Source organism: Vigna unguiculata, chromosome 8 (assembly GCF_037176805.1).
Source record: "Vigna unguiculata cultivar grain cowpea cultivar isolate G323 ecotype 2 chromosome 8, ASM3717680v1, whole genome shotgun sequence".
NCBI classification, from domain to species: domain Eukaryota; kingdom Viridiplantae; phylum Streptophyta; class Magnoliopsida; order Fabales; family Fabaceae; genus Vigna; species Vigna unguiculata.
The window spans coordinates 13631017-13648472 of NC_140799.1; the positions used below are offsets into that span (position 1 = coordinate 13631017).

General features: G+C 34.2%; 1 protein-coding gene across 1 annotated transcript; it reads right to left on the bottom strand.

Moving 5' to 3' along the window:
* Positions 1–15578: 15578 nt before the first annotated feature.
* LOC146884176 (uncharacterized) lies at positions 15579–16754 on the bottom strand. Its single transcript, XM_085665882.1, has one exon. It carries the CDS (start codon positions 16752–16754, stop codon positions 15579–15581), a length of 1176 nt encoding a protein of 391 aa, XP_085522008.1.
* Positions 16755–17456: the final 702 nt, after the last annotated feature.

Here is a 17456-nt window from a genome sequence, read left to right on the forward strand (position 1 = left end):
TCTGTATAACTAGGTAAGGATTCAAGGTAAGGTTACATCCTGACGCTCCGAGGAGCCAGTTAGTCTCACTTAGAGCGGACTGACTCTTGTGGTGGGAGTAGCAGGAGGCCTGAAACTCACTAAGGGCTAACCTTGTGGTGGGAGAGATTTTGATTCATTGTAACACTGGTATCACATAGCTCAGGATCGAGCAGCTCAGGGTCGAGCAGGGGTATCCACCACAAGTGCAAGCATCCGCTGAATCCGACTGAGTTATACGTATCCGGATGAGTCGAGTCGAGTCGTAGTGTATTGAATGAAGAGTCATAACATGTTTGGTTGCTATGTGGATGAGATGATGAGAATATATTTGATTGCATGTTGAATATGTTGATTGGCTCTAGCTTACCCGTTTTGTTGCATGGTTGTGATGTATGTGGCTGTTCTTTCTTGCGATGATCATCGACTTGGTTGATGGGAGTAGATGGGCGAAGTTCTCGTGGTCAGCAGGGAAACGGTGATCCAGCAGCTTAGCCATCTGGGCTAGATCTCACGCTTCTTCTTTTCATGTTTTCTTTAGGGCTATGGCCCCTGTATTCGTAGTTGTTAGATTGTAAACTCTTAAGTAATCGGTTATCCTGCTTTTAGTTGGCATCGTGGTGTGCCTGGTTTTGTAGGGGTGACGTTATGAACCCCAAGACTGCATTATTGATTTATCTCTGTGTGACGTTTCCTTTAATTTTATGTATATAAATTAAATGGGGCGTTACAGCCACCATAGTTATTATATAGGAACTTATAGAAAACCATAAAAGGAGCAAGGTTTACGAAAACAGAGTTTGGGATCTCCTTTAAATGTTTATTTAAAAAATAAATAAAATAAGAATAAAATAAGAATAAAATAAATAAATAAATAAAGATGAAAAAACTTTTTGAAAAAAACAATTTGTTCAAAGATGTTGATATCATTCTTTTTTAATATTTGAAAATTTTGTATTTTTTTAGTAATCTTATAGAAGAGTGAAGTTATTAAATACTAAGATGACGCGGGCGGTCAAATGAGCACTTATACATTTTAAAAGTTAAAAGAGTATTTAAATTATTTATTTGTTATTACTTCCTTTAAAGGAAAAAAATTTCTGAAATAAGACATGATACCCAAAAACGTGACTATTATATGTTCATAATTTATGAAAACATTAGGAAAATAAATAAATAAAAGATTAGGAAATAACATTTAGGATTAAACATATTATTTTATTATAAAAAAGTTTTAAAACACTTAATATGAAAAATATGGCACAACATATTCATATAATGTTAAAACATGATATCTCTCACATATTCATGCAACAACGTTCACAACCCAATGCAATCAACAAACATTAATTAAAAAACTAATGAACCCAAAAAATGCATGACAGTAATGCTTTTTCCATATCAAAAGGAAATAGTGAAAACATCAAATTCAACCAAGATCATAACCAAAACTCAAGAAAGACTGCATAACACAACAAAAAATAATTCTTGTGAACCTGAACAGGAGATCGGATTTACAATAGTTGCGTCGGAACACCAAGAAGCACGTGCGGCTGGCGATCGAAGGTGAGTGGAACTTTTATATGCGAGGGTTAAAAGAAATTGTGTGCTTAGGGTGAGAGAGGTCTCCAAAATTCTGAGAGAAAAAAAATTCCCCTTATTGTTTTGCTTGATAAGTTTATATACCCAACATTATAAATCTAATGTAATCTCGTAATAAAGTCAGTCTTGATTACAAAGAAATTTAAAAGGCAAGAACTAGTCTTAATATTATCACATTATGGGAACCAAATCACAAAAAAATCAGAGCACAAAATCAAATGTGAACAGCAAAATTGATTCGAATTAGTAAAAGAGATATTGCTAATATTACTACTTTCTTTATTTCGAAAAAGAGGTGTCATAAAATTAGAGCTCAAAATTAAACGTGATTCTAAATATTAGAACATATTCTGTTTCTAATTATTAGACTAACTTTTTAATCTGGAGTAGGAAACGGCAAAGCATAGAGTGGGGGTGAGAATATAAAATTTTGGGGTGCCATTAGTTGCAAGAAAAAATGGTGTGAATGTACAAAATATTTTGGGCTAAAATAGAAACAAAGTCTCAAAAGAAAATACATAAAAGATTAAAACAATCTCTCTCTTTTTTCTTTTTATTTATTTATTATTATTATTTAGACAAAGAAAAAACCAAAGAAAAAACATATTTACTCTTTTTATTATTTTTTATTATTTTTTTATTTTCTTTAAAAAAAACAAATTATTATTATTTATTTAGCCAGACGAAATTGAGTGTTGACACCATGGAAAAGAACATGGGTTTAATCTTTTACTGATTTTTTGGTGTTTTGTCTTTATTAACCCTTAAAAGATATTGATATTGATGTATTAGAAGAAAATTTTAATATATTTTCATTTTGCATCATCATTGTAAAATCTCAATCCAAATTACGAACTCCATCTACTAATTATTAAATAATTACTAATTTCTAAACTTTATGACTAGGCTTTAGATATATATTTGTAAGGTCTCTACTCCTCACACCCATTAACATAAATTAAACACTCCAGATTTTGCAGATATTCTTTTGTCTCTAGAAATTTCGCTGGTAAGATTTCCTCTTTTCTTCCCTTGATTAATATTCTTCTATCAATGTCTATATCATAAATTCAATATTTAAATTAATTCAATTGTTTCAGTATGAACCAATTTACTTTGTTAGAGGCCTTTGTGTGGTTCAATTACGTTCCTCGATAAGGTTTTTTACACTTATAATATTTTAGGGTGTGTTCGTTTGGGGATAGATTTGGGGAAGAGTGTGAAGATGAATTTATGTGAATTTGAGTAGATGAATTTGTGTGTTTTTTTGAGTGGATTTAGAGGGTAAAGTGGGTGGATTTGGAGATAAGTTTTATGAAAGTTAGTAAGAGATTTGATTGATGTAATAGATAAAATAAATGTAAAAATAGATAGAATTAGAGTTACCAAAATACCCATGATGAAAAAAGAGAATGATTGTGTAATTTGATGTTATAAAAAGAGTTACCAAAATACCACACTTCTGTTTTTGTTGTTACAGTGAATTAACACCACCACTCACTTCAAACAAATTACACACCACAGTGGGAATGTCCAGCTCCAAAGCATCCATGAACATTTACAATCACACACTTGCACAACAACCCATTTTAAATGGCAAGGCAAAGTTCAAACTTATGCACCTTCATGTATTTAAAATAAGGGCAATCTCGTAATGTTACATAAAAATACACTAAAATCACCTTTGGTAGATGGAATAAACCCTTCATCCCGCAAATCCGCACTCATAATTCGCTCCATATCGCCTGAAAAGAACACGGACAAAAGACCAAATTCGTCCTCACAAATACACTTAAACAGTGCAATCGCATGAAAAGAACGTTGCGTTAACCTTCTTTTCCAAAAACCATAAACATTTTAAACATCTTTAGTTTTGACCTACATAAGACATATGCTTTAGATCAAGATGTACTGTTGCAAGTATATAATATTTTTTTTACTCAGATAAGAATTTTTCATTTTCATAACATTAAACATCAACTTTGCCTTGCAACAAAGGCCAAAATCAAAATTTGTAAGTTGTCCAAACCATCTAATTAAAGTCTACTTATGGCCAAATGAACCGGGTTTGTAAAGAAAATCTTGATTTAAGATGCTAAAAGAACTTTCAAGAGTTCTATATTTAGGAAGTCTAACCTTTTTTTTATATATTTATTATAATTTATTGTAATTTATTATACCATAATTAAATCGTATAAACTCAACTTGTATAGTAATATAATAAAATATTCATCTATTTTATCAAATTTTATTATAAAATAATAGTTAAAAATTAAAGTATGAATTTAAATAATTTGAAAATAAATAAATTAAACATCAAAATTACTTAAAAAAATAGTAAAAAATTATAATAAAAAACTTATGAGAAATAAAAAAAAATACACTTAATTATTAATTTAGTTTCAATTCGTTTTTTGGTTATTTTTGTCTTCCTTATTATTTTTTAGTTCAATTTAATATTTTTATTATTTTTTTAAAGGATTCAATTTTATTTTTTCCAATATTTTGAAGCAAAAGTATTAACGAAACTTGATTTGTACATGTTAAAAATATTCTTTAGAATTTATACACTAAAGAAAAAAATTATTTACTTTTTTTATTATTTTTTTATTTTCTTTAAAAAAATAAATTATTATTATTTATTATATTATTTATTTAGTCGAACGAAATTGGGTGTTGACAGATGCCCCTTTTACTTAGATTTTGCTTAATAATATGAGAATTTTACATTTTCATATTCTCAAAGAAATAATAGTAAATATAAAGACACTAATTTCGTCCGGTTTCAAAAGAAACAAAGACAAAACATGAAATCAAAGATCACAAACCAACAACCTCATTTCCAAAGTATTCAATGACCATTACCACGTAGAGGGCCTTCATTTAGAAAGACATGATCTAGAAAGACATAAACCTTTTGCAAACTAAAACTTTTTGAGAAAGATTAGACAAATCCCGAGGAGAGGGTCTATCCAAAGGATCTGACGACCATTACCATGTAGACGGCCCTGATCCAAAAATATAAACATCTTGCAGAACTGAATTCTTTTTGAGAAAGATTAGACCAATCCTGAGGATAGGGTCTACATCCAAAGGATTCGACGACCATTACCATGTAGAGGGCCCCAATCTAAAAACATATATTTTTTGCAAATATGATTTTTTTTTTTGAAAAAGATTTGACCAATCCCGCGGAGAGGGTTTACATCCAAAGGATTCGACGACCATTACCATGTAGAGGGTCCCGATCCAAAAACATATACTTTTTGCAAATATGATTTCTTTTTGAAAAAGATTAGACCAATCCCGAGGAGAGGGTCTATATCCAAAGGATTCAGCGACCATTACCATGTAGAGGACCCCCGATCCAAAAACATATACTTTTTTGCAAATGATTTCTTTTCGAAAAGATTAGACCAATCACGAGGAGAGAGCCTACATCCAAAGGATTCGGCGACCATTACCATGTAGAGGGCCCCGATCCAAAAAAAATATACTTTTTTGCAAATGATTTCTTTTTGAAAATATTAGACCAATCCCGAGGAGAGGGCCTACATCCAAAGGATTCGACGACCATTACCATGTAGAGGGCCCCGATCCAAAAACATATACTTTTTGCAAATATGATTTCTTTTTGAAAAGATTAGACAAATCCCGAGGAGAGGGTCTACATCCAAAGGAGAACTTGAATATCGATTTAAGCATAAACAAACACAATGTGAATGCCATTTAAAAAAGAAGTAGAGTGAGCCCATGTGAAAACCTGCCCCTCTGGGCTCTTAAAGTCTTGATGGTAGGATGTGATGAGGGTGCATGAATGCATGCATAAAACTCTTAATTTTCCTTCCTTTCCTTTTCTTTTCTTTTTTTTTTGCATTTGGTGAATTCATCTGTGATTTTTCTTAAAATAAATATACCTTTTTACCAATATTTTTATTATTTTTAATTACCAGCTCAGTGTGACACTTTTACAACACATTTATGAAAACCCAAATGATATATTTTTTATCGAATAAAACAAAATACAAAAAACTTGAAAACAATGTCGATATTCTTAGTTGCATCCTCTATTATGGAATCATTATGCATAAAATTTTTTAACCGCATCAGAGTTGACTAGCAACGGTAACTCCTCCCCATCCATCCTTATGAGAATTAGTGCCCCACCAGAGAATGCGTTCTTCACCACATACGGGCCTTCATAATTTGGAGTTCATTTTCCTCTATGGTCCCTTTATATAGGTAAGATTATTTTCAAAACTAGATTGCCTTCATGGAACTCTCTAGGACGCACTTTTTTGTCAAACGCTTTTTTCATTCTTCTTTGGTATAATTGTCCATGACACACCACAATTAACCTTTTTTCCTCAATGAGGTTAACCTGGTCAAGTCTGGCTTGAACCCATTCTGCCTCTTCTAATTGGGTTTCCATCAATACTCGCAAGGATGTGATCTCTACTTCAAAAGGGAGTACTGCTTCCATTCCATATACCTGAGAGAAAGGTGTTGCCCCAGTTGAAGTACGTACTGACGTACTGATGAATGCGTATTTTTGCCCTCATTTCATGTTTAATTATGGGTATTTAATTGAATTTGTGTGCTTAAAGAGTGATTTAATTGATAATTCTGATAATTAGGTTGTTTGAGCTTGTGTGATAAAAATGTCTTAAAAAATGATTTTTAGCTGCATAAATTATTTTTGGATATTTTAACGTTTGTTGATATAGTTGAAGTTAAGATTAAGCTCATTCAATGTGGGAAAATAAATGGATTGAAATTACAAACCACTTTTAAATAAGGTTGAAATTAGCAACTTCTGGAAAATCACTTCTGCACCCCCAGTTTTTACATATACACTTCCCTTTTCCAAATGGGCTGCAGAAAATCTACTTCTACACCCCTTAATATGTCTATTTACAGCCCCTCTTACCACTTAAACCCAACTCACTCAGATCTTGCCATGTGGCAATCCACAACTTTCAAATTTGTCCAACCATATGTTGACATGTGTCATGATCCAATAACTCAAAATTCGGCCAATCAAATGGTGTCACATCATCATCTTCCATCTCTCTCACAAACCAGAAACCCTAGCCTCACATTCCAACGCCGGCAGCCACTGTTCCGTCACCACCTTCACGTCGCCGAACCACCATGGGCAGCCATTGCACCTCACCGTTGCTGGAGGAGATGACCACCACGAACCTGCATTCCACCGTGAAACTTGCAACCGTGAACGGAGAAGCATCTTGCGCGAAACAACTGCAATGTTCACGCTCCACCACAGTTCAGTCTTCTTCTTCCTGCACCAACAGCCGCCGTCGATCACCATTCGCGAGCACACCAAATCGGAGTAGCAGCCACGTCGCCGGTGAAGAAGAAGGCATCACCATTCTCGCATCTGTACGCGCATCAAATTCTCCATCCACGAGAGGCCAGCGTCGTTGCGGATTTCGAGCCTCCATGCGTTAGCCACCACAGTTTCTGCATCTACACCAGAACTCGTCACAGATTTGCGAAAACGCAGCCACCACCGTCATCCATTAACCTGCACCATGGCCACTGTAGAACCTGTTCGGAACAACACCTACAACTCCACCAGCGTTCTCGAGCAGATTCACGAGCCTGCACGCGTTCCATCATCATTTCGCAATAGCAGCAACGCAGCCAGCCATGGAAACCACTCACCACAGGTCTGCATCATCGCGCCACCGTGAACGACGCACCAACTGCAATAGTTCGCACCTGCATCATTCGCGTCCACCGTTCATCGTCCTCACTACAGTTTCGTCAACCTCCATTGCTCCATCCTTCCTCACGCTCACGAGAAACCAGCAGCAGCGCAGCCTCCTCCAGCCGTGTTCACCCTTCACGCATCCACCTGCAACGCACAACAGCACCACCGCGCTGGAGTAGCCACCGTTGCCGTCAGCCGCGCAGCCAAGGGAGAAACATGGAGGTAGAACCCTAATTTTGGAAAGAGACTTTCTGCGCCACGTGTCAGCCTCTGATTACACAGTCAAATTGGTCAAATCTGGTCAACTGGTCAATGGAGTAGCAAAGCTGGTCAAATCTGGTAAAAAAGTCAATGACTGGTCAAAGGAGGGGTTTAACTGAAAATATTAATATTTTTTTATGTCTCTGCAAATTTGGACTACAGGATTGAAAATGACTTATTGAAAAAATTAATGCAAATATTATTTGTTAATAATTTATTAGATATCTTTAAATAATTTATTTATTTAATTATATCATAAATTATTAACCAAACTATATTTGTCAAATAGTTTAGATCTCTCCAAATATCTTTGAATATTTATCTTTATCTTTATTTTAAAAGATATTTGAGAGGTTTTATCAACCGAAAAGCCCAGTCCAAATTCTATATAAAGAGACCAAGGGAGAAGTAGAAAAGGACAAGCTCGGGACTTCGGAGTTTTGGAACCCTTAGGGGGACCTAATTTCTTTCTCTCTCTTTTCTTCTCTCCATTCTTCTCTCTTTATTTTGCATTCATGGAGTTCTAAACTTCTTGGGTTGATTCGATTGTAATTTCTTTATGGATTTTGAGGTTAGAATGAAATAATTTCTTTGTTCTTTTTATTATTGTTGAGGTTTTCATTCATCTATGTCTTTTATATTTGAATCACGTAAAAAAGTAATGATTTTAAATCTATATGCATGGTCATATGAGTCCAAGGGTTTTTAAATTAAATTGAGACTTTACTTTGAGTTTATTTAGAAACTTTCATATGATTAAATGAGTTTTTACCAATAATTGAGACTTTACTTTGGTTAAAGATATTTACTCTAACTACAATTAATTGAGACTTTACTTTGATTAATTAAGCTTTTTATTTGGTGAGGAGAAAAAAGAATAGACATGATTAGACATAGTAAATTTGATTGAGACTGTACTTTGGTTGAATTTACTGTGGATAATCTAAAAGTTCTCACTTTTAATTGAGACTGTACTTTGGTTAAAAGTGAGAACGCCAACAAATTAATTGAGACTTTACATTGATTAATTTGTAAATCTATAACAATAATTAATTGAGCAATAATCTTTAGATAACCGATGATGAATCTATTTTGAAAAAGTAACGGAATCAATCTATTTTCTTCACTATTGTTTTTATCTCTTTTTATCTTTTCTATTTCTTTCTTGTTTATCTTAATCCTCCCATATTTTTATTATCTTATTTGACTAACTGTTTTGTATAGATTTTATAAGAACTAACTTGTTAAAAATCAATTCTGTGTTCGTTGGGAGACGACTTTGGGTTACTTTACGCTATCTATTTTGTTGACTACTATCTTAGCAATACTGACATTGCTATAGTTTAGTAGTATTAATTTGATTGCGTCAATGACGGCGTTATCATGTACGATATCCATGCAAAGCAAAAGGAAGCATGTCATTGTTGGTATCGCACAACGGAATGTTTAAGCGTGTGGATAAAAAACCAAGAGGGGGGTGAATTGGTTTTAAGTAATAAAATTAATACTTTAAAATTTTTCCAAAATTTATCGATTAAATCAAATATTAATTTCTTTAATCACAATAACAGATGAAATAAAGAGATAAAGAAGAAGATTGAACACAAGTATTTATACTGGTTCGGATCAAAAGACCCTACGTCCAGTTGTTAATCTCTCAAAAACGAGATTAACTAAATCACTAACAAATAACAGATTTACAATCAGATAGTAAAAGAGTAAGGAAAGAAAACACCTCTCTTGAACACACAAGAGATGAACACCTTTCTCTGAATCACACAAAGAACCTTGACCTTAGCTTTCCTAGCAACAGCAGCAACACTCAATCTCCTAGAACACCTCTCAGGAAAAGTTATCGCTCTACCCACACTAGGTTTTTCAAAGCTTCTATTGAGAACACTCAGAGAACTCTCTTGTAGTCACAGCACTAGCACTCTAGCTTCTCAAAAAGGTAAGTGAGAAGTAACTCTAATGTTCCTTAAATAGGGGTTCCAGAAATTAGGTCAAAAAGCTGAATAGTCGCGCCCAACTGACCAGGATAATCGATTAGTGATAATCGATTATCCCAGTATGTTTTATGAAAAACAAATTTTTGAACAGATAATCGATTATCAGAGGTGATAGTGGATTATTCCAGTGCTTTCTTGAAAAAATTGGTTCAGCTCAGGATAATCGATTATCCTAAGTGATAATCGATTATCACTTTGATTTTTGAGAAATACTAGAATTTTCTTGTGCAATATTGATTCTAACTATTCTAATTACGCTTTACAAGATAGCTTTAAACACAACAACATATGTTCTTCATATTGCAAATAATATGAAGCGATGTCCATTTGATGCTTTTGGTTCTATGGCTCCAATAACATCTATTCCCCACATTGAAAAAGGCCATGGTGATGTAAAAACATTTAGAGTTGTGGGTGCCATGTTAATATTGTCAGCATATACTTGGAATTTCTCGCACTTCCTCACATGCCTGTAACAATCATTTTCCATGGTTAACCAATAATAACCAGCCCTCAAAATCTTTCTGGCCATTGAATGCCCACTCATATGTGTGCCAAAAGTACCTTCATGAACATCTTTCAATATCACTTCGGCTTCTTTTGCATCCACACATCTGAGGAAAACCATATCGTGATTTCTTTTGTACAAGACATCCCCATTTAAAATGAAACTAGCAGCCAGCCTCCTTAGTGCTCTCTTATCATTCTCAGTTGCCCTTTTAGGATACTCTCGAGTTTCAAGATAATGTTTGATATCAAAATACCAAGTTTTACCATCTGACTCCTCCTCGATGAAATGACAATACACTAGATCCTCATAACTCTTCATTTTGATCATTGGTAGTTCTCTGTCTAGAGCAATCTCAAACATTGATGATAGGGTAGCTAAAACATCGGCTAATTGTTTATCTTCACGAGGAATGTGTTGGAATAATATAAATCAAAATACTCTATCAACCCCTTAATGTAAGCTTGATACGGATTAATTTTTTATCTCGGGTCTCCCATTCTCCTTTCAACTGATGGATAACCACAGCTGAATCGTCGTACACCTTCAAGACTTTTGCCTTTGATTCAATTGTTGCTCGAATGCCCATGGCACATGCCTCATATTTTGCGATATTATTTGCAATTAAAACATAGTCTTGTTGTCATTGGTATGTATTGACTTTCTGGAGAAATAAGCACTGCCCCTATTCCATGCCTTAATGCCTTAGATGAACCATCAAACAACAATATCCATGCCTTTTCATCCTGGCCTCCCTTATTCTCTTCAAACAAAGCCGTGATATCTTCATCGAGAAAATTAGGCTGCATTTGTTGATAATCATCAATGGGCTGTTGAGCTAGATACTCAGCCAAAACGCTACCCTTGATGGATTTCTGAGTGACATATACAATATCGTATTCTGACAAAAGCATCTGCCACTGTGTTGTCCTCCCAGAGAGAGTAGGCTTTTCAAAAATGTACTTTATTGGGTCCATCTTGGATATCAACCATGTAGTACTCAACATATATTGTCTCAAACGATGGGCTGCCCATGCTAGTGCGCAACAAGTCTGTTCTAGCATAGAATATCTTTTCTCGCAATTTGTGAACTTCTTACTCAAATAGTATATTGCATGCTCAATCTTCCCGGTTTTGTCGTGTTAGCCCAACACACAACCCATGGACTCCTCTAATATAGTTAAGTACATAATAAGGGGTCTTCCTGATTTCGATGGGCGCAGTACCGGTGGGTCTTGTAAGTACTGTTTGATCTTATCAAAAGCGGTCTAACAATCCTCATTCCATTCTAAAGCTTGATTTTTACGCAACAATTTGAAAATCGGTTCACAGGTAGCAGTTAACTAAGAGATAAATCTAGCAATGTAATTTAGCTTGCCCATGAAACGTCGCACCTCCTTCTCTGTGCTGGGAATTGGCATTTCTATTATTGCCCTCACCTTGTCAAGATCGACCTCTATCCCTTTTTGGCTAACAATGAAACCCAATAACTTTTCCGATTTCACACCGAATGTGCATTTAGCCGGATTTAATCGGAGCTTAAACTTTTGCAACCTTTCAAACAATCTTCTTAAGTTGACGAGGTGTTCTTCTTCAGATTTAGATTTAGCGATAATATCATCCACATAAACTTCAATTTCTTTGTGCATCGCCCTTTGATAAGTTGCCCCAACATTCTTGAGACCGAAATGCATCACCTTATAGCAAAAAGTTCCCCACAATGTAATAAAAGTAGTTTTTTCCATATCCTCAACTACCATCTTGATCTGATTATAACCCGAGAAACCATTCATAAATGAAAACAGTGAGAATCTGGCTGTATTGTCCACCGACGTATCGATATGCGGTAATGGAAAATTATCCTTTGGACTGGCCCGGTTCAAGTCTCGGTAACCATCGCACATTCGAACCTTCCCGTCCTTAGGCACAGGTATAATATTTGCTACCCATTGGGGATATCTCACCACAGCCAAAAATCCAGCATCAAATTGCTTTTTTACTTCTTCTTTAATTTTCAAAGACATTTCTAGTTTCATTCTCCTCAACTTCTGCAAGACGAAAGGACACTCTAGCTTGAAAGGGATTTTATGCTGCACTATGTTAGTATCTAGTCCTGGCATGTCATTATATGACCAAGCGAAAACGTCCCTGAACTCCTTTAGTAGAGCACACAATTGTTCCCGTATTTCTTTCTTTATACTAGTGCCAATTTTCACTTCTTTTATCTCTCCTACATCTCCCAAGTTAAGCACTTCAACATTATCTTGATGGGGTTTTTCTCTTTAGCTTTTTGTTCCACTAATCTCAACATTTCAGGAGAAGGTTCCCATTCATCCTCATAATCATCTTCCATATTATCAACGAGGTGCTCAAAATTAGGAAAATCGACATTAATATTTTCAAAACATCCATCATCATATCTACATCATTTGAGTTTATAAAATAGATAAATAAATCGAAAACAAACAAAAATGCCAGTTATAAATGATTTTATTGTCACATTGAGCATAAAAAAAAGATTTAAAGATAAAAAAAAAATAATAATTTAAAAACGGTCATCTCAAAAAGTCTTGAATCCTAAAACTCCGAGTAAAGCAAAAGTATAAACTAAAACTATTACATTTTTTCCAAATTAAACATCACTGGTAAATTTGTTATCTCCCAATTGTTTAACTGCACGTCTAGAGGACAAGATCACACGAAGTTTAAGCTTTCAGATCCATTTCCATCCTCGATGGTTGATATCTGATAAGTGTTAACCCATCCAACATTGTCAAAGCTTTTCTTGATATCACAGATGTGAATCTTCCCGATATTTCGTTCTCGGCCTTCTATGCGAGCCAAGATTCGCTCCTTCTTCTCTTCTAACAGCCTCCTCTTGTCTTCTTTAGTAGGCTTGTACCCCAAAACGAATCTACCTTTGTTTTCAAAGGCCTTTAAGGGGAAAGTTAGCCCTTGGTTATTTTTACCAAGCCCTTTTTCCATATTGGTAACCCTCTTTCAGCATAACCTTGGCCATCATGAGGGAAACACAGGACATGTGTGGGAACCGAGATCGCGGCGGGACGACGAACACAATTTAAAAAAAACAGAGGAGTCGCCACCATAGTTTATTATGGGAAACTATAGAAAAAAGCTTAAAAAAGAATGGTCTTCGAAACCAAATTTGGATTCGGGAGTCGGTTACGTGTGGGGAAGGTATTAGCACCCCACGACGCCCGTCTTAAGACAGTTCTCTCTTTAATTAAGTGTGCAAAATAAAAGTCGATGTTTAAAATATTTGTTGTTCCCCAAAAATCAAACAAAATAAAAACACATATAAAATAATAAAGATTAAAAACAAAATTATCTTTTTATTTTTTTTGGCCCGACGAGGATTGCACCTCGTTCCTACGTATTTCCATTTGGAAAATTAGGGATAACGTAGTTCTTTGTAAAAAAATTGTTGTTTGATATTATTATTTTGTGTTTTTTTTTTAATTTTTCTAGAGTTTTATGTATATGTATATTTTATTAATATCAAGAGAACCTGAGATTCTACATGATGAAAATTTAGTTATCAAGCAAATCTGAGATTTGACATGATACTTAAGATGATTTTATAATTTTTATTTATTATTATTATTATTATTATTTTTAAAAAAGAATTAAAAGCCTATGAAAGAGTGTTTTGATTATCAAGCAAGTCCGAGACTTGACATGACATTCAATACTTATATAAAAGAAAAATATAATTTTTTTATTTTTTTATTTATTATTATCCTTTATTTTTAGAGAGAATTAAAGCCTACGAAAGAAACCTTTTTATTTATCAAAATAAAAATAAAGGGAAAGAGAAAGTTTGAGCACATCAATGACAAACCCAAAATCCTCTAACATGAGAATCCCAAACACATTTAATCATACAACACTTCGATCATATATATGATATTATAAGAGAATCATGAAAAGCATTAGGAGCAAAGAGAATTTACCTTAAAGTGATCCCCTTTTGCGTGTGTTGTGGTAATAAATAAGGAAAGGGGTTTTTCGAATTTTTTTTCTGTGTGTATTGGAGAAATTTTGTGCTTATATAGGTCCCTTGGGGTACCATTGAAATCCAAGTCTTTTAATTATAATAAAATATATGAGGAAGGAATTGGTCCTGATGAAACATATTATAGAAATTAAATAGTCGCATAATATCAACGGTGTTGATTATAATTATTAACGAAATATTGTCTGTAATTACTAGAATCATATTTTCCGTCACATAAAGATCGTGATCAAATCATAACATATTTTTCATACAATTGATTCTAATTATTATCAGGAATATTTTCTTTTAACTATTAAAATTGTACCATTCTCTAAAAGCATTATTATCGGGAATATTTGCTTCTATTCAAAATAATACCTTTCCAGACTGACAATGCAAAGAAACACATCATATAAGTGTAAATGCAAGATATTTATTCAAATTATTATAAAACAAAATTGCTCCTAATATTATACCCTTCTCTAAAAATAGAAATTATGAAATGTCCTTTTCTAACATGTCATGTGAAGAGTGTAAATAGCAAACAGTAAGGGTGAAAATATGTACAAAACATTTAGGCTCATGAAAAGCGTGTGATAATTAAAAATAAATTAGATTCTCACTTCTCTTGGTTTTTTCTTTTTTTTCCATGGTAGAATTAAAGTTAAAAAAAACCTACCATCAATCAAAACATATTTTTTATTTTATTTTATTATTTACTATTATTGTTATTTTATATATTATTTTTTTTTAGTAAAACAAATGCATTTACCCGGACGAAATTGGGTGTTTACACATGGTCCAAACATTTCACAGATACATGCAACGCCTTATTGTGTCCTCTACCTTCAGCAAGTATCTCATCATCAGTAAAGGTGAGGTAATTATTAGTAGTGATATTGCCAACAATTCCCTCAAACTTGTCTAAAGAAATATTTTGCTCCACATGAGCTTTGTTGAGTATCTTCATTAACATCTTTCTATGGGAAATTGAATGCATAAGTAATTCCAAAAGGGAAATCCGAGCAGGCATGCGTTTTAATTGTTCTACTACTTTGTACTCACTTTGTTGTATGAACTTAAAAACTCACAAGCCTCTGCATCAGATATTTCTCGCTTTTCCTCTTTTTTAGGTCCCTCCTGCGTTTACACGTCCTTTTCCTTCAAGAGTTCTTTAATTTCTCCTGTTGATATTCCCTCGTTGCCGACTACGTCCTTCCTTAAAATGGGTGGTGTGAAGATACAACCACTTCTTGTCATTCCTCCAATGCCTGATATATTTTCCACAACTAGCTCACCATCGGCTGATTGATTCTTTGTCTATTGTCCCTCTCCTAACACATGTATACCGTATTTCCAAGGAACCGCCTTCTCACTTTTGTATGGGAAAGGTGAGGGTGACAGGTTGACAACAAATTGCCCTTTCTAAGATGTCGGTGCAAGAGTGGATCTAGCGAAATGAACTATCAATGGCTTTGGTGGCGACATGGTAGATTTCTCACCGGTTTGTGCAAATACTTCTTCCTCCTTACTCCCACGACATACTTGTACAAAGTTCTTGTCGATCAAATTTTGCAGAAAATTCTCATACTTGCTGCACAACTCGACGAAATGCTTAGCACCTGGATGAAACCTGCATGCCTCACTCAAGTTATATTCACCTTCCAACAATCCCGCTGTTAGTAGTGCCTCAAAAATGAACCTTCGTGAACTTTGAATTTGGCCCACATTCTTTACCAACTTGTGTCCATTGAGATCAATAGTATTTATCGAAGCATTACCATACCTAGAAAAGGGATTGGCCTCGATGTTGGGTTTATCCTCTTGAAATTTCAACCACCCTAAGTCGATTAGGGCTTGCACCTTGTGTTTGAAAGACAAACATCTCTCGATAGAGTGGCCAATGGCTCCTTCGTGATAATCACATTTGGCATTTATATCAAAATTCTTAGGATATGGCGGTTGCAATGGCTTCATCAGGCAAATGGCTACTAAAGCATTACGGAGTAGATCTAGCAATAACTCTGTGTAAGTCACGGGAATAGGAGTGAAATGAACAAAATTCTTTTCTTGATTCCTTCTAGGATTAACGATTTGCCCTAAACGCTGGTTGAGATTTGTGTTAGCCTCAGTTTTCCAAGTGTTATTTGAGGTGTGTAGTAGCTGATTAAATCCTTGTTGTGGAGATTGTGGTTGGTGGGTAGCTGTTGTATAAGTCACATAAGGATGTCGATTCACCTGTCGTTGATAATTTTTAGTGTGGGCTTGATTTTCCCACCTTGGTATTGTGGACGTTGTGTGCACTTCTACTTCCTTTTTCTTCCCTGGATTTAAACCAGGCTTTTTAGGAGTTATAGTTGTGACTGGGCTATATGCAACTTTTCCATTCTTCAACCCGATCTCTATCCTTTCACCTATGATGATAATATCAGCGAAAATTGAAGACACATTCCCTACCATGTGTTCATAGAATGGTGGTTGTAACGTGCTCACAAGCATTGCCACCATTTCCTTATCATGAAGAGGAGGCTTCACCTGAGCAGCAAGCTCTCTCCATTGTTGGGCATACTCTTTAAATGATTCTACATCCCTTTTGGCCATGTTTTGATATTGCAATCGATCTGGTGTGATATCCACGTTACACTTGTACTGTTTCAAAAAAGCATCTACCAAATCCATCCAAGAGCGAATACGAGACACCTCCAAGTGGGTATACTCAACTCAATGCTACCCCAACTCAATGCTACCCCAGCCAAACTATCAAATCATAACATATTTTTCATACAATTGATTCTAATTATTACCAAGAATATTTTCTTTTAACTATTAAAATCGTACCATTCTCTAAAAGCATTATTATCGAGAATATTTACTTCTATTTAAAATAATACCTTCCCAGACTGACAACGCAAAGAAACACATCACATAAGTGTAAATGCAAGATATTTATTCAAATTATTATAAAAAAAATGCTCCTAATATTATACCCTTATCTAAAAACAGAAATTATGAAACGTCCTTTTCTGACACGTCATGTGAAGAATGTAAATAGCAAACATTGGGGGTGAAAATATTTACAAAACATTTGGGCTCATGAAAAGCGTGTGATAATTAAAAATAAATTAGATTCTCCCTTCTCTTTGTTTTTTCTTCTTTTCTTTTTTTTTTCTTTTTTTTTCCCATGGTAGAATTAAAGTTCAAAAAAACCTACCATCAATCAAAACATATTTTTTATTTTATTTTATTATTTATTATTATTGTTATTTTATATATTATTTTTTTTTTATTATTATTTTAACAAAA